Source organism: Pelophylax lessonae (genome assembly GCF_965119305.1).
Source record: "Pelophylax lessonae genome assembly, chromosome: 4".
Taxonomy (NCBI): Eukaryota; Metazoa; Chordata; class Amphibia; order Anura; family Ranidae; genus Pelophylax; species Pelophylax lessonae.
The window spans coordinates 250353379-250372814 of NC_138771.1; the positions used below are offsets into that span (position 1 = coordinate 250353379).

Below are 19436 nucleotides of genomic sequence, written 5' to 3' on the forward strand. Positions count from 1 at the left end.
ATAATTATTAGTGTTCCAGGAGCCAAGGACCACTTGTGGGGAGCTTCAGTTAGACCTGCAATTAGCAGGTACAATTGTTTTAAAGAAAACAAGTAATGCACAAAAGCCATAGCCTGTATGCAGGCTCACCACAAGACTCCATTGCTGAAGAAAAAGCATGTTTAAAGTTTGCTGCACAACATTTTGAAAAGCCTGTGAAATACTGGGAGAATATAGTCTGGTCAGATGAGACCAAAATTGGACTCTTTGGATGCCATAATGCGCACCATGTTTGGAGGTCAAATAGCACTGCACCTTGCCCCAAAAACACCAACAGTGAAGTTTAGAGGTGGGAACATTATGGTGTGGGGTTGTTTTTCACAATACAGTACAGGATAACTTCATATTGAATGAAGGATGAATGTAAAAAGACATTCTTGATAAAAATCTGCTGCCATCTACCAGGATGATGAAGATGAAACGAGGGGTGGACATTTCAGCAAGACAATGACCCCAAACACAAAGCCAAGGAAACTCTCAGTTGGTTTCAGAGAAAATAAAGCTGCTAGAAGGACCCAGCCAATCACCTGACTTGAATCCAATAGAAAATCTATGGAAAGAACTAAAGATCAGAGTTAAGAGGCCCACAGAACCTTCAAGATTTGAAGACTGTGTGTGAAAAATGGGTCAAAATCACACCTGAGCAGTGCATGCGACTTGTCTCTCCATACAGGAGGTGTTTGAAGCTGTCATTACCAACAAAGGATGTTGTACAAAGTATTGAATATTCAGTTCAATACTTTTTCCCGGTGTCATTCATTTTTATTGCACATGACCTAATTTCTGAACTACGGTGTTTGTTTCTTTGTATGTGTGGATTGCATGGGTTGTTACCAACTTGTGGTGAAAATTTCATGTCAATAGCACCTTTTATAAATATATTTACCTAGAAAAATGCTGACGTGTGTTTTATATTTATATTTATATATATATATATATATATATATATATATATATATATATATATATATATATATATATATATATATACATACATACATACATATACATACATACATACATACATACATATACATACATACATATACATACATATAGAGAGAGAGAGAGAGAGTTTTGTGAATGAACTAGAAGCACCCGACAGCCTTTTGCGGCTGACTGCTTGTAGTTCTCAATAAACTACCAGGGCTCTGGTAAATGCTCTAATAGTTCATTGATTCTTCTTCACATTCAGTAACTGCCCGTGTGAGCTATGGCAGACAGTTACACAGACAGCCTGCCGGAGCCTGAGTTTGCTCTGCTTTACAGGTTCCTGAAAGAAAAAGTAATTTTATTTATATTTTTTAGTCTCGTCTACTTGCTGAATTTAAAATGGCTCTTAATTTCTTTGTTAGAATTCTAATTTAATCTATTCTATACACAGTTGCTTATAGATGTGATATGTGAAGATGTTTGTGTCTTATGTGTCTCGTGTATCCTTTTTCTTAGTAGTTCTTTTGGTAGACGGCAGGATGAACTAATTAGTTCAGGGGTTTCCAGTTCAACCTCGGGATCTACACCAACGATCACATCATCTGGGATTACAAGAAGTCTTTCTAGCACTATTAATGCAAAAAGCACACTGGCTTCTTCTGGCTTATTAAGCAGGTACCCCTAAAATTCTATTCCGTATATATTTTTTGTGGAATGTCCAAGGCTTTGCTGTAATGTTTGTTTCTTCACTAGCTCTTGCTGTGGGTGCTTCACAAGTAACATGTAGTTAGCTGCAGGATACTGAATTGGTTTTTGACTGTGGTCTGTCAGGTTAGGTGTCCCGTCCCTGAAGACATCTGCTTGGGTAAGACCATTGTGGAAGGCAAAACTAGAAGAGGTGCTAAACCCCTTGCTTATCCAGTCTGCATAAATTGTGGTGAGTACACGGCAGACGTCCTTTGAAAATCCAGTCCAGGGTGCCCTTCTTAGACACCCTTGGAGTGCATGGGAATCTATCAACAACCCTTCCATTGAGAATAGTGCCTGGACCTTTGACCTCCCTCCCTATATCCGCCTTTGATTTTGCTTTGAGTCACTCACAGTGCCTGAGGAGAAGGATCCCATTGCCTTATGGTTCATCGGGACGAAATGCCTGGTACAGAGATTTCATCCAAGCTAAAGGATACCTTAGCTACCCCTACTGATGCTGTACGTTCTTGCTTCGCATTGGTGTAGCCGGAATCTGCTCACCCTGAGTATATCCAGTATGGGGTTCTGATCTCTTTCTGCCCCTCCCAGATTATTCATCTATTTTGCAGAATCAAGCTGAAAGGAATTCAAGTGATTCTGTCTCTTATCTAGACAAAACTGTTGCCTTAATTATCATTGAAGAACCAATCTCAGCCTTGGCTGTTCGGTTTCAGAAACTTTTGGTCTCACTCCCTAGTAAAGGCTTTTGTTTAGGGCATGCTTCACATCTCTCCCACCCCTGTTATGGTTTCCTATGCTCCCTTGGGGATATTCTCTTGTCTGACATTAGACATTACACATAAGATAGGAAAGTCTCTGAATTGGTGTTCTTATTCTGTAAGGCACCATTAGTGCTGCACAAGATCAAAGTTGTCTTCAGGCCTAACACTTCTTCCTCCCAAAGGTGGTCTCTTCCACTTTAACCACTTGCCTCCTGGGCACTTCAACCGCCTTCCTGCCCAGGCTAATTTTCACCTTTCAGTGCTGTTGCACTTTGAATGATAATTGCGCGGTCATGTAACACTGCACCTAAACAATTTTTATTATATTTTTTGATCCAGATAGAGCTTTCTTTTGGTGGTATTTAATCAGCACTGGGTTTTTTTCTTCTTTTGATAAACAAAAAAAATTTAGCGTTTTTTTTCTTCTTCCCTGATGTGCACTAATGAGGCTGCACTGATGGTCAGTGCCCCCCACCAGTACCTGTCAGTGCCTTGTTGAGGCAGCACAGACAATCAATGTAGATTTCCCCAGTGTGGATTTGCCAGTTATCGGCTTTCTTCTCCTCCCACTCCGAAGTACACAGAGATTAGATCACTGCTGATGCACACCACAAGGGCCGCGCCAGAAACTCGATCATGGGAGGACATCCTATGCCACCCTCCCAGCATTGTGCGACTGCACTGTAGCCGTAAATAGTCTATAGCGTAGTCACGAAGACGTTAAACAAATTATTCTTCTTTCTTTGTGTTCTGCTCTGAAACATGCTAAGTACATTTCTCTCCACTGTCTGGATGGGATTCACACTAATAATTTACTACTTGGCTACAGCTTCCTGCCTCTTGCGCCACTATTGCTTGGTGACTCAGACCTGTTATAATCCAGTCTTAGTCTTAAGCAGGGGTTCCCAACCTGTGGGCTGGTGCTGCACAGCAGGAGATGAACGGCAACCGTGGTCCGTCCAGACCTATCACAGACCCCGGTCATGCTCACCTCCTGCTCTGCAGCCGTGCCTGTGTGTTCTCTCCTGGCTCCTCTGCCCTCCTGGCCGATGTTATCCGATGGCTCCTCTGCCCTGCGAAAGGTAGCCATTTGTGCAGTAGAGGCAGAAATTAGAATAGAAAACTGACGTTAAAGAGGAAAGGGGGGGGGGTGGGGGGGCCAGCAGAAAGACTACAGGGGCACAGTGATGGAGGAGGCTGTGATGGCTAGGGTCACTGTTATATAAAGGGGCACTGTAATACTGTAATCATTACAGTGCCCCTTTACTGTGCAGTCCTTTTTTTTTTTTTTTTTTTTATCGCAGTGCCCTTTTTAGGCCCCTTTCACTGTCCATTTGTTCAGGCGGACTCAATCGGACCACCCATTGTTCTCTATGGGGGGGCTGATGTAAGCAGGCATGTGTCCACTGACACCTGCTGGCATCCGATAGCCGCCATCTGTCCACTGGATCAGATGGAAAGCAGGCTGTGTCCGTGTCAGCGCTGCATAGCGGAGTGGAAACAAAGCTGTCTTCAGCCTGCTCAGCGGAAATCAGCGGAGGGCCCCGCTGAGCAAGCGGATTTGCCCCTTTTTTAAAGTGCAGCCCCCCTTTACAGAGCAGCCCAGGTTACACTAATGGAAAGGGGACTGCACTGATGAGGGGGGGCTGTAATGTGAAAGGGAAATGAGGACACTGATAAGGGGGGAATGTGGGCTGAGGACAGACTCCGTGAATATCCCCTCCCCCAAACTCCAATTTCCCCTCCATCCCTGGGAAAATTGGCTGCCATGAAACTGGTCCCTGGTGCCAAAACAGAAAAGAATAGAGATGCTTTCTTTTAGGATTAGGCTTATTCTACCAGATTTGTTAGTGCTTCATAGGCTGTTTAGCATTAGGCATGTTTCTCAATTTTGCCAGGCTGCCACTTGGGCATCCGTTCACACATTAATTTCTACCAGGTGAATGTTCAGGCTGCCTCTAAAGCCATTTTTGTGCTTTAGATGTTACAAGCTGGTCTTTCTGAGCCTTTCGTGACCTAGTTATTTGGGACTGTTGGTAATGTTTGCTATTTTGCTAATCCCTCAGTTGGCCTGCATTTGGATGTCCCAGTTGTAATGATAAAGCCTGTGTCCTGTACTGTATGACTAGGAAAGAAGGCTTCTTTTTTTTTTTTTTTTACTTGCCACTAAAATCCATTTTCTGGAGAACAGCAGAGGGCAAAAGTCCACCCCTTTTTCTTTCTCTCATTTAAATCGTTACTGCGATCTGGTTACGTGATTGACTCCCAGCGGCTGCATCAGGGGAGAGGAGGGACAGCGCGACAACAGATGCCCCATAGCAAGTCTATGGGTGATGCAACGGTACAGGCATTTCAGTCAGTGATTTCTCCTCTTTCCTGAAGCCTGCCACTGGGGATATCGCATGACCTGACTGTAGCGCCCTCAGAATAGCTAAGTATCAGAGTTGTATAAAGTATTCGAAACCCATACTTGAGTAAAAGTACAAGTGCTCGATCAAAAAGTGACTTGAGTAGAAGTGGAAGTGCTCAATCAAAAAGTGACTTGAGTAGAAGTACTAAAGTATTCAACATTTTTTGTACTTAAGTATTGCAAGTAGTTTTTTTTTTTAAATTTTGCTACTCAAGTACTGAAAGTAAAAGTACAAGTACTGTGTTATGTAGTTATTAAAGAAAGAAGTCAAAAGTTTGAACATCATATTGTTTTTTATTATTTCAAATGCAGGTTTTATTTATACATACAGTAGCATTTATTTTCGTATGCGCTGATAATACACATGTTTTGAGCTTCATGAAACCTGCCATCTACTGTTCTGGCAGTGGTAATTTTTATAATTGTAACGAGTAACTATGCAGCACAAAAAAAAAATATTGGAGTAGAAGTATTGAAATCATTGAAAAAATGTAGTGAAGTAAAAGTGGAAGTAGGAAAAAAAAATTCTACTCTAGGAAAGTACAGATACCGCCTTTTGCTACTTAACCACTTTACCACTGAGTACTGGAATAGTACTGCGGCAAAGTGGCACGATCCCGTCTGACGACGTAGACCTACGTCGCCAGACTCCTCCCCTGTAGGCGGCGCTCACGCGCCGCCCGGAGGCGCGCTCCCGCTGTTTTCATTCACAGCGGGAGTCGGGCCAGGGGAGGAGCAGCGGCGATCGCCGCTGCTCTGCCCCGATCGTCGGGGATCTAGTGTGGAGATCCGCCCGCCTGTGTAAACACAAGCGGGCGGATCTCCTCAGTGACAGGGAGTGACAGATCGGAGTGTTCAGCATAGCTGGACATCCGATCTGTCCCTGTGTCTCACAGTCACCTCCCCCCCCCCCCCACAGGTCAGTAAGCACCAGGCATACATTAACCCCTCCCTCTCCAATAAAATTAACCCCTTCCCTGCCAGTGTCATTTTTACAGTAACGGTGCATATTTATAGCACTGATTACTGCAGTAATGTCACTGGTACCCCCAAAAGTGTCAAAAACGTCAGTCAAGGGTCCGATCTGTCCGCCGCAATGTCGCAGTCCCGCAAAAAAAATCGCAGATCGCTGCCATTACTCGTTAAAAAAAAAAAAACACCAAAAATGACATAAATCTTTCCCTTTGTTAGTAAACGCAATAACTTTTGCGCAAACCAATCAAAATACGCTTATTGCGATTTTTTTTTTTTACCAAACATGGGTAGCAGAAAACAAATTGGCCAAAAATTTTAAAAAAAATTGGTTTTTACATCTTTTTTGGGGGGAATTTCATATAAAAAAAATGTTAAAAATATTGTTATTTTTTCAAAATAAACGCTCTTTTTTTGTTTATAGCGCAAAAAGTAAAAATCACACAGGTGATCAAATACCACCAAAAGAAAGCTCTGTTTGTGGGAAAAAAAGGACGTCAATTTCGTTTGGGTACGGCGTCGCACGACCGCGCAATTGTCAGTTAAAGTCGCACAGCGCCGAATCGCAAAAAGTGGCCCAGACGTAAGACAGCAAAATGCTCTAGTGGTAAAGTGGTTAAGTCCAGTAGTGAAGTAGTTCTACTTAGTTACTATACATCTCTGCTAAGTATTCACATCTTCCTTTTACAGGGTAGTTGGTTAGGAGTTAGAATGGGAATTTATGCATATAGTAGTTAGGAAAAGCCTGAGATTAAAAGTTCTACCCCAGTGGTTTCCACGTTCCAAAACTCTTCTCTTCAGGAACCTATACCTCTTCAAAAGAGGTAAAGCACTTTTACACTCTACCCAGGCTTTAACTTCTAAAACCAAGTTCAGTCCTCCCTTTGGTGCAAGATTTGGCCTATTATGCCCACCAAGTCCTCATCAAAGCCCTCTTCCCAACTATAAGGGGTGTCCTCACTCTTAGGCGCTGAAGAAACTCCCTAGTTTGGATTTCCAGCCAAGCCTTGGTAAAGCAGCTCTAAAGTAAGCCCCGGTGACGGGGTTAAATGCAACGGAGGGGCGTGGATTAGGAGGAGTTCCAGGTTACATAGGTTGAAAGACACAAGTCAAAGTTTAACATCTGGCACCATTCACATTCCTTTCCTCCTGTTGAGCTAGTGGTGTGCGGTGCCTCTCATCCGGTCATGCTACTCTGCTTTCTGGATCCATCACAAGACAGCCTGCCCCCTAACTGCTGTGAGACTCCAAAATCTTTACCAGCAGAGCACCTTGAGCATTACTAGAAGTGGTTACAAAGTTTTGCGAGTATCTGTTTTGTAGCCAGACCCAAAGATCCTCTAGAATTGGCACCAGATGCATTGATAATTTCCTGGTCTCAATTCTGGCTAATTTATGCCTTTACTCTGTTTGCCTTTGTTGCTCCAAACTGTCGCAGAAGATGATCTCTCCAGTAAAGTAGCCTTCTTAATGGCTCTCAGGCGTGCAGCTCTCTTGTAAAGAACCATTCCTCCTGGTTTACAAGGACAAGGTAACCTTGCGCTCAAGACCTTTCTTCCTTCCTGGTGGTGTCGGTCTTCTAGCTTAATGAAGACCGAGTTCTCCATCTTTGTGCCCTACGCTGAAGCACCCCAAGGAGATCACTCTTCACTGCCTGGATGTAGTCAGTCATCAGAGTCTACCTCTAGCCTACAGCTTTATCAGACATACTCCCTTTTCATCTTGTCCCCAGGAGTTTGTCAAGGACAGTGCCTCAAGTAATTAATTGCTAGATGAATACGTCCACTCAATTTTAAGAGCTTCTATAGGACACAGACTTGTATAAAGTATTCAAAATTTCTACTTGAGTAAAAGTACAAGTGCTCGATCAAAAAGTGACTTGAGTAGAAGTGGAAGTGCTCGCAGAAAAAGTTACTTAAGTAGAAGTACTAAAGTATTCAACATTTTTTTTACTTAAGTATTGCAAGTAGTTTTTTCCAAAAATTTGCTACTTAAGTACTAAAAGTAAAAAGTACCAGTAGTTTTGAAAAAAAAATTTCTACTCAAGTACTGAAAGTAGAAGTAGAAGTACTTTGTTATGTAGTTATTAAAGAAAGAAGTCAAAAGTTTGAACATCATATTGTTTTTTATTATTTCAAATGATTTATTCAAATGATTAACCTAAAGGACAATCACAATTCCTTAGGCTGTAACTTTTTGTAAACAAAAAACAGATAAAGTATGTCCCTCCCTTCCCCTTTTAAAGCATCCACCTTTTAAAGCCAGGGGTGGTCTCCTTCCTGAGCTTCCTCACTCTCACAGCCAGGCAGATCACTTGAAGTTGAAGGGCCAGGGGTGGAAGGTGGTGTTTTTGGTTCGTCCATCTTTTCAGCTGATCAAAAGGCAGAACAGGAGCATGCGCAGTCTTCTTAATCGCGGTTTGATTTGATTTGCTCAATTGATGATGATGTGCCAGGCCAGCTTCATCAAACCTACAACGCTTAAAGTGAAAAATGCATCAAAAACTACTAACAAAGTGGCTGTGCTAAAAATGCTAATAAAGTGCCTGCAAATATATATATATATATATATATATATATATATATATATATATATATATTCTTCTTGTATTCAAAATCATCGCCCACAGTATCAAAAATAAAGTGACATGTCTGTGCTAAATGCAGTGCAAATTATTCCCACAATGTAAATGTAATTCATATAAAATATATATGACAATACCACAATAAAATAAGTTGTGATTGTGAATAAGTTAGGTGCAAGTTTAAGTGTGTAAACTAAACTTTATAAGGAAAAGTCCATAACTGAATAACAGTGTGCAATCTAAGAAGTGCTGTCACTTGCTGTCAGTTGCTTCCACCTTTCTTCTGTGATCTGCTCAAGTAAAGTGGTGAACTGGATAGCCTCTCTCAGTCTCACCTTAGTAGCACTGGCACTGCACTGGTTCAAAAAGCTGTCTATATTATTTTCATTATAAGAACTTGTCAGAACATGCTTCCACCACCTGTCCTTCACACTAGTAGTGCTCATTTGCTTTGCTCAAGTCAAGTGCCACTGCCAGTGGCCACTGCAGTGCGGGCACAGCCGCACAGGCAGAGGCAGGCCGCAGGAAGCACAGGCACCACCACAACACAACACTTATGGTCCATGGACCATGGATGGTCGGATAATCATCATAGCCGTCAGTCTCACTCTTCTTGGTTCAAAAAAGCCACCCATGACCCGTGTGTATATAATATATTAATATTTTATATTGATTATTTGATTCTCAAATGGCACATTTGCCATGGCAAGGATTAGGCCCTCTCCACGGTCCACCTCACTCACCTCATAGAGAAGAAGATGAGATAACGAAGAAAATGCTCCCACGTCCCGCCGCCCGTGTCACAACTCCTCTCAGTAAGGGCCCTAAGGGGTGGAGTCTGAGTGACACACAACACGTTTAGAGGCGGAGACCTCGAGCGGGAAGACGGCAGCATGGCTCCTCCTGTGCGGTCTTAACTTGATGATCATGACAGTGATTCCGCGGGCCGCGGCGCGAGCGAGGCTGTGGGATTGATTGAATTGAGTTGTGCTGCCTACTGCTACACGCTACCTACTACTAAATTGTGAGTCAGTATATTTTATTTCATTTTTATATATAAAAGCGCTATTGTTGAGCACTACTAGCCACTAGATCTCCTGGCTGTCACTTTGTCACATGTTGGGGAATCACAGCGGCTCGGCTCCAGAAGCGGCGGGTGTCCCTGTCATCCTACCAGGGCCGCCAAGCAGTTCTTCTCCTAATCTTAACTTATTAATATATTATGAGGAAAGGACCTATGAGATTGAGAATTGAAATAATTAAATATATATGGCTTTTTGAACCAGTGCAGTCAGTGCCAGTGCCACAGTGCCACCCAGACGCTATCCACCAGTGCCACCACCATTAAGTGTGTTGGTCGGTCACTCTAGCACTGAAGGAGGTGGAAGCATCTGACAAGTGATGTGACACTTTAGATTTGCACACTGGAATTCATTTATGGACTTTTCGTTATAGATAGGTTTACACACTTCAACTTGTTGCACGCACCTGACCTAACTTAGTTCGTAACTTATTTTATTGTGATTTTATTGTCATATTTTATATGAATTGAATTTACTGTTACATTGTGGGAATAATTATTTTCACTGCATTTAGGCTTTAGCACATTCATGTCACTTTATTTTTGATACTGTGTGGAGTGTGGGCAGGGCACTGGGGGCAACGATGATATTATATCGATTGCACAGGCACTTTATTCGCACAGCCAAGTTGTGTTTGTTAGTAGTTTCTTGATGCACTTTAAGCGCTGTAGCACCATTTATTTGTTTGTTTCATATTTCCTTTTTATTGGAAAGATTTGGTATAGCAGCTTTTATTATACACAGCCTTTATTTTCGTATGCGCTGATTTACAAATGACATTATACACATTATTTTGAGCTTTATGCAACCTGCCATCTACTGTTCTGGCAGTGGTAATTTTTTTAAAAGTAACGAGTAACTATGCAGCACAAAAAAAAAAATACTTGAGTAGAAGTATTGAAATCATCGAAAAAATGTAGTGAAGTAAAAGTAGAAGTAGGAGAAAAAAATTCTACTCTAGGAAAGTACAGATACCGCATTTCGGTACTTAACCACTTTACTACCAGTCACGTAACCTCTACGTCATCAGACTTTGCGGGGTTATACCGGGATGATGCCTCTAGCTAGAGGCATCATCCCGGTACCGTTGTTTGAAGCCGACGGTCGGCTTTCCGTCGGTAACGATCGATGCGGCTCGGGAGCCGCTCGATCGTTACCCGGGGGGGCGGGAGGGGACGTCCCCCCCCTCCCGCCGCCTTCCGCGGCTTTGCTCGGGGCTACCGTCCCACCGGGAGCCCCGAGCACCCAGCCGGCACGTCCGCCGGCTGGATGGAGTCCCGATGAATGCCGGAAACGGCATCGATCGGGTCTCCGATGACGTAACCCGGAGGCGGCGTCCATGACGTCACGTCCGGGTTACTGTGCTGCAAAAGGCGGCAGATTTGAAAAACGGCTGTATGCAAAAATGCCGTTTTCGGCGTTTTGCATACAGGGAAGTGTAGTGGAGGGGTCTAGGGTCTTTTAGACCCTCGATCCCTCCATAAAGAGTACCTGTCACGACATATTGCTGTCACCAGGGATGTTTACATTGCTTGTGACAGCAATAAAAGTGATCAGATTTTTTTTTTTTTTAAAAACCTGTAATAAAGTTTAAAAAAAAAGAAAAAATAAATAGGAAAAAAAAAAAAAAATTTAGCCGTCCCCGTCACCGTTAGCTCGCGCACAAAAAAAAACGTATACGCAAGTCGAGCCGCAAATGAAATCGCTGTTCAAACCACACATGTGAGGTATCGCCGCGATCGCCAGAGCGTGGGCAATAATTAAAAAAAAAGAGCTACACTCTAACTCTAAACTGGTAACCGTTAAATAAATTTAAAGCGTCGCAGATTGAGATCTCTATTGACCGTAGTTTGTCGCCATCCCACGGGGGGGCGCAATTTTAAACCGTAACATGTTTGGTATCTATTTACTCGGCGTGACATCATCTTTCACAATATACAAAAAAAATGGCCTAACTTTACTGTTTAGTATTTTTTAAATGCAGTGAAATGTGATTTTTCAAATTTTTTCCAAAAAAATGGCGTTTTAAAGACCGCTGCGCAAATACCGCGTGACAAAAAATTTTGCAATGACCGACATTTTATTCTCCAGAGTCTTTGCTAAAAAAATATATATAATGTTTGGGGGTTCTAAGTAGTTTTCTAGGAAAAAATACTGGTTTTAACTTGTGAACAAAAAGTGTCCGAAATAGGGCTGGGGCTAAAGTGGTTAAGTACAGTACTTAAGTAGTTCTACTTCGTTACTATACATCTCTGATAGGACAAAACCACTCCTTCAGTTCTTGGGCATTGCAGCATCAAGCTTCTGTTGCCCAACTTTGTATGGCCACCACCTAGTCTTCTCTTCATACGTTTTCATATTTCTTCCAGGTGGTCATCCAATCCTCTGCGGAAGCAGCTTTTTGCCACACGGTTTTTGCAGTGGCAATCTGAGGTTGGGGCTGTTGACGTTTTGTGTGAGTTGGGCCTTTTTAGTTTGCCTGTGTTATTGCCCAACTTTCTTATTCAATCTTTGGGGACATTTTAAGGTTTAGGGACATCTCAAGGTTTATGTACATCAGGCTTGGCCTGAAATTTCCATATCTTGGAGTACAGTACAGGACACGGGACACTTTTCTCTTCTAATGCCTAGGGTTCTCTGCATTGCTTGTTACAAAAGGAATAGGGTAGATTTATATAGGGGGGCATCTGGGGCTTGTCCTTTTTGTCAGTTCCATTCACCTGAAAGTATGAGCATTTAAAGGAGTTGTAAAAGCAGAAGGTTTTTTTTTTTTTTAACCTTAATGCATTATAGGCATTAAGATAAAAAGCCTTCTGTGTGTATCAGCCCCTCTTAATACTTACCTGAGCCTGATCTCTAGCGAGCAATGTCAAAAGACCCTCGGCTGTCCAGGAATCTCCCTCCTCATTGGCTGAGACACAGCAGTGGAGCCATTGGCTCCCGCTGCTGTCAATCAGTCACTTAGCCAAACAGGAGAGAGAGAGCGTGGCCAAACTGCAGCTCCCTGTGTGAATAGTTACCCCATAGCAAGCCGCTTGCTGTGGGGGCACTCAACAGGCGAGCGGGGCCAGGAGCAGCGAAGAGTGACCCGAGAAGAGGAGGATCTGGGCTGCTCTGTGTAAATCCACTGCACAGAGCAGCTAGTTTTACCGTGTTTTGTTTAAAAAAAAAAAAAAAAAAGAGACTTTACAATCACTTTAAGTTCTATGAATACCAAAACTGTGTCCTGTACTGTACTCCCAAGATATGGGATTTACAGGTAAGTTGAAATTCCTCTTTCTACTGAATACTTTTCATTACTAGTTTATCTGTCATTTAATAATCTAAGCAGAATGTTTGATTGCTATGCAGGTCATGTATTGCCTGCATTTTCCCATGTTTACAAGACAAAGAACTTTAAAATTTTCTGGCCATCATGTCCCTTTTCGTCTGGATACTTTTTAGGATGTAAAATCTGTTTTTGGTTAAAACAATATATTTTTTTTTTTTTTTTTTTTTTTTTAGTCTTTACACTTTTAATTGTTTGTAAACTGTCTTGTATAGCTAATCATTTCTATAAAATCTTTGTTGTACAAATAAACATTTAATACATGACAAAGAACTCCCAAAACAGGATAGTAGCTTAATTTCAGATACCTTTCTCGCTGAAATTTTTTAGTGGCCTGGAAAGGTGTAAGTGATTGCTCTAAATCTTCTTTCCCCCTACAACTTTCATCAACCATATAGCCAAGCCTTTTCACTCAATTTTTAGAGAAGAATGTTTAACCATTTCCTTTCATGTGAATTAAAAGTTTTTAAAGGAATGGCTTTCATTGCCTTTTCTTTGTGTTTTGCTGCTCACATATAGTACCTCAAACCGTTTGTGGACAGAAGAAAGTTCCGAAAAAGAAACTGTCCCCACAGCAGTCACCATTCCAGTTGTAAATCCTATTCCTGCATTCACATCTTCGACCACAACGTCCACTGGCACTGTTCCTTCCACAGCAGAGGTCAGAGAGAGACGAAGGTATGTACATAGAAGTATATGTCATTGTTTGTATTTCACATCTGTAGTAAATAAAACAAAACACCAAAAATACCTTGTTTTTTTTTTCTTTCTCTTCTGTTTGACGGACACAGCCCCTGATTCTTCTTAACCATTGGGTTATACTGACCCCCCCCAGTAATAGGACACTAGGCAGGAAAAAGCTTGACTACGCCTATGGGCAGTCCCAGGGGGTTTACACCCACTCTCAGCTATAGGCACTTTTATTCTGCCTAGTCAGGAGTATGGACCTAGTTCCTTGCTGGGATCTCTGATCCTGGCAATTTTTTTTTTTTTCTTTGAATCTATCTTTTATTTTGTTCCTTTTGAGAATCTACAATCAGGTGACAGACTGGATAATCTAGATCCAGAGGGTCCCCCCAGTAAGGCCAGGGAGCACATGCAGACCGCAGCTCTGCACTAGGTCAGCCATGACATAGCTCCACTGGACGGGGGCTGGCCTGCGAGTTAAACGTCTCGCAAGGACGCATACAATCTCGCGTTTCTCCTGGCTGATGGAACCCAGATGACGATGGAGTGGTGGTCTGTCCTGAGCGGTGCCCACCCTGTTCCTGTTATGGTAAGTAGCTGTCCCCCCTCCACCCCAATACCGTCCAGGAGTAGATGTGGGCCCCTCCTTGGGACGATGGGACCCTCAGGTTCTTATCCCTCCCCCCAGGCCCCTCTAAAATTTCTTTGGTCGCTGTGGGTTTTTGGCTCCTGTTTGGGCATCCACCCTCCACTCCGCTGCCCCTGGCTGGTTGGCTCTGCTGGGGCTTGCATCCAAGTGGCTGGGCATCCACAAAAATTTGGGAAGCAGCATACTAGGCTATGCGACTGATTCGGGCGCCACCGTTCGGAGGGCGGCCCCAGCGCATTCAGCTGAAGCCTCCACTTTTCTTTTGGGCATGTGCTGGTCTGGGATCCGTGCACTTGTGGCCAGGCCTCCACAAAAATTTAGGCTGCAGCCTGCTAGGCCATGTTGTCAGCTTGGCACCTCCCTTGGAAGGGGTGGCGCTTCGGGGGCGCTTCATTTTTTTACAGTCTTGCTCCCATTGTGTGGGGCACCTGCCCCTTTTAGAGCTGCGGGACCATCAGGGTACCCTGCCTGTGTGTCCGCTTCACGGCAGTGGCCCCTTTTTAAGGGGGCTATTTCCTATTATGCCCTTTATGGAGGGCGACCCCCCCCCCCCCCCCCCTCCACCTTGTTTTTTTTTTTTTTTTTTTTTTTTTTTTTGCGGGATCCAGTAGGTGGTCCATTCGTGGGCACTTGGTCTGCGTCCCATTGCGGGATCGCAGTTGGCGGCCTCCCGATTGTGATGTTTTCCAAGTGAGCTTAGTATATAGCAACTCTTGAGTCTGCGTCCACGCACCCTGAGTACTCAGATAGTGAGGATGCTTTCTCTGCTTCTCTAGCCGCGCATGAAAAGGCGCTGATGGATGCACTGACACATCAGTGCGTGACACTTTAAAAATGGAGGTTTCGGCTGATGATGTTTCGGAGGCGCTGGTCGCTTTTGGCACCCACAGGCCCTCCAAAGCGGCGTGGGTGTTCACTTTTCTGCTTATTTTGGCAACATTGTCACAAAACAGTGGGGTTGTCCAAAGCACAGTGGTTCCTAAGCGCTTTTTGCTTGCCGTGTCTATATGAGGATTAACTGTGTTAAAGGTGGATGGTCCCACCTGTAGTGGACTTGTCGGTTTCCAGGTTAAATAAAGCTACCTTCATTCTGGATGAGGAGTCCCCGGCCTTTAAATATTCAGCTGATACGAGGGCAGAGGCTCTGGCCCGCCATATGTTCGCTGTGGCTGGTTCGGCACTTAGGCCGGTATTTACTATTGCCCTGGTGTCACAAGCTCTGACCGAGTGGGCTAAACTTTTACGCCGTGACCTGGAGGGGAAACCACTTCCCCCTGTCTTTGCTGATCAGTTGGTCCAGGGGCTACAGTTTTTCTGTGATGTCTCTTGGATGCGGATTCTTTGTTTTCTAGACTCTGTATCAGCAGTGGTGCTTCGGCATATTATCTGGCTGAAATGCTGGTCTGTGGACCTAGAAGGCCTTATCTGATCTCCCCCTTGTAGGCGATTGCCTGTTTGGAGCCTCCTTGGATTACATCATTAAGGGTCTCACGGGGGGTAAGAGTACTCCTCTTCCACAGGCTGCCAAGGGGAAGGAGCCCAGTCAGACTCGAGCCCTTCTCCTCCGCTCAGGAGAGATTTTTTCGTCCCTCAGGGTCTCAAGACAAAGGCCTCCACTGGAGGTTCCAAGAGGACCTGGTCTGGCAAGCCACAAGTGGTCTCTTCCAGACCTGCAGACAAGGCTGCCTCTACATGAATGGGCTCCCTCACCCGTATCTGGGGTGGGGGAGCATCTTCGCTGGTTTCCGGATCCATGGACCTCCTTGGTATAGGACACGTGGGTCCACAAAGTTATTTGGTCAGGCTACGAGATCGAGTTTGGTCTTATCCTCCAAAAAGGTTCTTTCCTTCCAACCTGCACTTGTCCCCAGATCACTTACGAGTCTCTTTGGGGTAGTGCAAGACTTGTTCCTTCAAGCAGTAATTGTTCTGATTGTTCGGACTATCTGGATCTGACTCTGGACTTGGCCTTGGCCAGTGTTTTTTCCTCTGGAAAAACTCCAAACATTGCAGGAGGCAATTCAGCATCTGTTCAGCAGACGGCCATCCCTCCAGGCTTGAATGCGGGTGTTTGGGCCTGATGGTGTCCACCCTCAAGGCGGTCTGTTTTTGCAGTTCCACACTGGATCTCTGCTAAAGAGATTCCGGTGATATGGGACAAGGATCCACGGTCTCTTAGAGGTGGCTTTGTTCTCTGGCTCTTCGACCAGGAAAATCCTTTCTCCCCCTGTACTGGATGGTTGTCACCATGGATGCCAACCTGTCCAGGTGGGGAGGCGTCCTCAGTACAGATGTGCCCCGGATGGTCTGGACTCTGGCAGAGTCCAGACTGCCGGTTTAATGCTATGGAACACCGAGCGATCAGCCTTTTGTCTGGCTCATTCGACTATTAGTCTTCAGAGGTGTCCGGTACAAATTAATTTGGACAATGCCATGGCTGGGGTCTATGTCAATCACGGGGGCACAAGTAGTGTCCTGGCGGCTCGGTAAGTAGCCAGTATTCTAAGATGGGCTGACCGGTTCGTTCCAGCGTTCTCAAATTTCTGCCATGACTCCTGTTCAGGATCAAAGCAGAAGGGATATGGGAGGCTTCCTCTCAAGGAGGATCTGCTGTCCCAAGGACCGAGCTTTCATCCTGCTTTACAGTCGCTGGCGTTGATGGCTTGGCTGTTGAACACCAGGTCCTGAAGGATGAAGGTTTGTTTGAGTCAGTGATTAGTATGCTGTTGAAAGCTAGGAAATCTACTTCTAGGAAGATCCACCATTGTACATGGAAGACATACATTGTAGTGTGAGTCTCTCAGGGGTCATCCTCGCTCCTTCTCGGTGGATCGGATCTTAACCTTTAACAGGGTGTTGGAACAGAAATTGGCCTTGAGTGCCATCAAGGACCAGGTATCCGCTTTGGTGGTCTTTTTTCAACGACCTTTGGCCCCACTCTCCCTGGTGCGTATTTTTCTTGAGGGTGTCTGACATTTGGTTTCTTCAGTGCGGGCTCCATTGCCTCCTTGGGATCTTAATGTGGTGCTTTCAGCTCTACAGAAGCCTCCCTTTGAAAATGTTCGGGAGGTTTCCCTTCCGCTGCCCCTGGAGGTGGCCTTTTTTGGTGGCTTTCACCTCTGCGCACAGGGTGTCTAATCTGACGGCGTTAGCCTGTTGTTTATCTTACTTGGCGGTTCATTTCCCCCTTTCCGTCGTTCCTCCCAAAGGTTGTCTCGGATTTTCATTTGAATGAAAACATTGTGTTGCCTTCTCTGTGTCCCAGGCCGAAACATCCGAAGAAAATTGCCTTGCATGCCTTGGATGTGGTCTAGGCAATTGGGTTGTACCTGGCAGCTAAGGAGTCTTTCAGGAAGTCAGACTCCCTATTTGTGCTCACGGACGGACCTCACAAAGGGCTTCTTCTGCGACCATTTCCAGATGGATCAGACAGACAGTGGTTCGGGCCTATTGCATCAGGGGTCAGCTTCCACCTTTCCCTGTCAAGGAGCACTCCAGGGTGCTTAGTGTCTCCTGGGCTTTCCATCAAGTGTCTGTAACGCAGGTTTTTACAAAATTTCTATAAAGTGGATGTGTTGGCATCTGCAGATGCTTCTTTTGGCTGCAAGGTTTTGCTGCCTGCTATTTAGAGGACCTGGTCCTCTTTGGGCATGTATTGTTTTTTCAGGTGAGCTCCAGTTGTTTATGGCTGAGCTCAATCTCACCTGGTTGGCTATGGTTAGCCTTGGGAATTTTTTTTTTGTGCTTTTTTCCCCATCCCTCATGTTTAACACTCCTTTGGGACGTCCTAATGGTTAACCACTTCTGGACTGGAAGGATTTGCCCCCTTAATCACTAGGCCATTTTTTGCGATTTGGCACTGCATTACTTTATAACGGACAGTTGTGCGGTCGTGCGACGATGTACCTAAATAAATGTGATGGTTTTTTTTTTCCCCACAAATAGAGCTTTCTCTTTTTGGTATTTGATCACCTGTGCAATTTTTATTTTTTGCTCTAACAAAAAAGTGAATTCTGGGAAAAAACTATTTTTCACATTCTGCAATGGAACATTCCCAAAAAAATAAATAAAATAAAACTAATTTTTTCATCTTTTTAGGCTAATTTGTATTCTGCTACATATTTCTGGTAAAAGAAAAATCACAATAAGCGTATTTTTGTTTGTGCAAAAGTTATCACGTCTACAAACTAGTGGAAAGATTTATGTCCTTTTTATTTATTTTACTTTTTTTTACTAGTAATGGTGGCGTTCTGCGATTTTTAGCGGGACTGTGACATTGCCGCGGACAGATCGGACACCTAACTGACTTTTTTGACACTAAAAATATGAATGGTTACTGTAATGACACTGGCAGGGAAGGGGTTAACTCAGTGGTAATCAAAGGGTTAAGTGTGAGACTAGGAGTTTTTTCTAACTGTATGGGGGAGGGACTTGTGAAATGAACACAGAGACCTGTGATCCTATATAGGAGGCACACAGGTGCTCTGATCATTTCAGATAGAATAACGGTCTGCTTTGTTTACAACATCAGACCGCCCTTCTCTCTGTGGGGAGCGATTGCGGGTTCCCGGTGGCAACGGGTGCCGCGGGTCCTGTGGATCTGCATCCCCGATGCCTAGTGGGGGCGGGCGCTCGCCCCCAAGACCACTGTCATGAACCGCTGTGCAGGTACGGCGATTCGCGCAGCTGAGCCAGCCTGCAGCAGTATATATGCGGCAGGCGGTCAGCAAGTGATTAAGAAGAATCAGGAACTGTCAGTCAATGAATGAAAGAGAAAATGGGATTTTTGACATACCATAAAATCCATTTCTCTGATATTCATTGATGGACACAGCATCCAACCTGCTGTGGATTTGGCTTTCTTCTGACACTGCTTGTAAAAAAAAAAAGGGCGTGCCTATAGCTGAAAGTGATTGTATACTCCCGAGGACAGCCTATAGGCGTAGTCCAGATTTTTCCTGCCTAGTGTCCTACTTCTGTAGGGGGCAGTATAACCCAATGGTTAGGAAGAATCGGGAGCTGTGTCCATCAATGAACATCAGAGAAATGGATTTTATGGTAAGTCGAAAATCACATGGTTTGCCATCCTATAACTTGCAGTGAACCGGTGCTTTGCTCATGCAGTGTAAAGGAATAGGGTGATCAAACTGCTGCTCTCCCCAGCTGTGTATTTTACTTTTGATCTTCTACCATCCATGAATCCATTAGGAGTGAAGACATGAAGCCCTGTGTATGCTCAAAGTATGAATTTAAATCTTGCACAGGAAGATGCCCCGGGGC

General features: G+C 44.2%; 1 protein-coding gene across 1 annotated transcript in view; it reads left to right on the top strand.

Annotated features, from left to right (window-relative positions):
• The window catches only part of PPP1R12A (protein phosphatase 1 regulatory subunit 12A), a 297833-nt gene that overhangs the window by 202488 nt on the left and 75909 nt on the right, over positions 1-19436 (top strand). Inside the window, exons 14-15 of the mRNA XM_082254983.1 lie at positions 1489-1647; positions 13340-13498. Coding sequence (XP_082111109.1) covers positions 1489-1647; positions 13340-13498 — 318 coding nt within the window. The remainder of the gene's footprint in view (positions 1-1488; positions 1648-13339; positions 13499-19436) is intronic.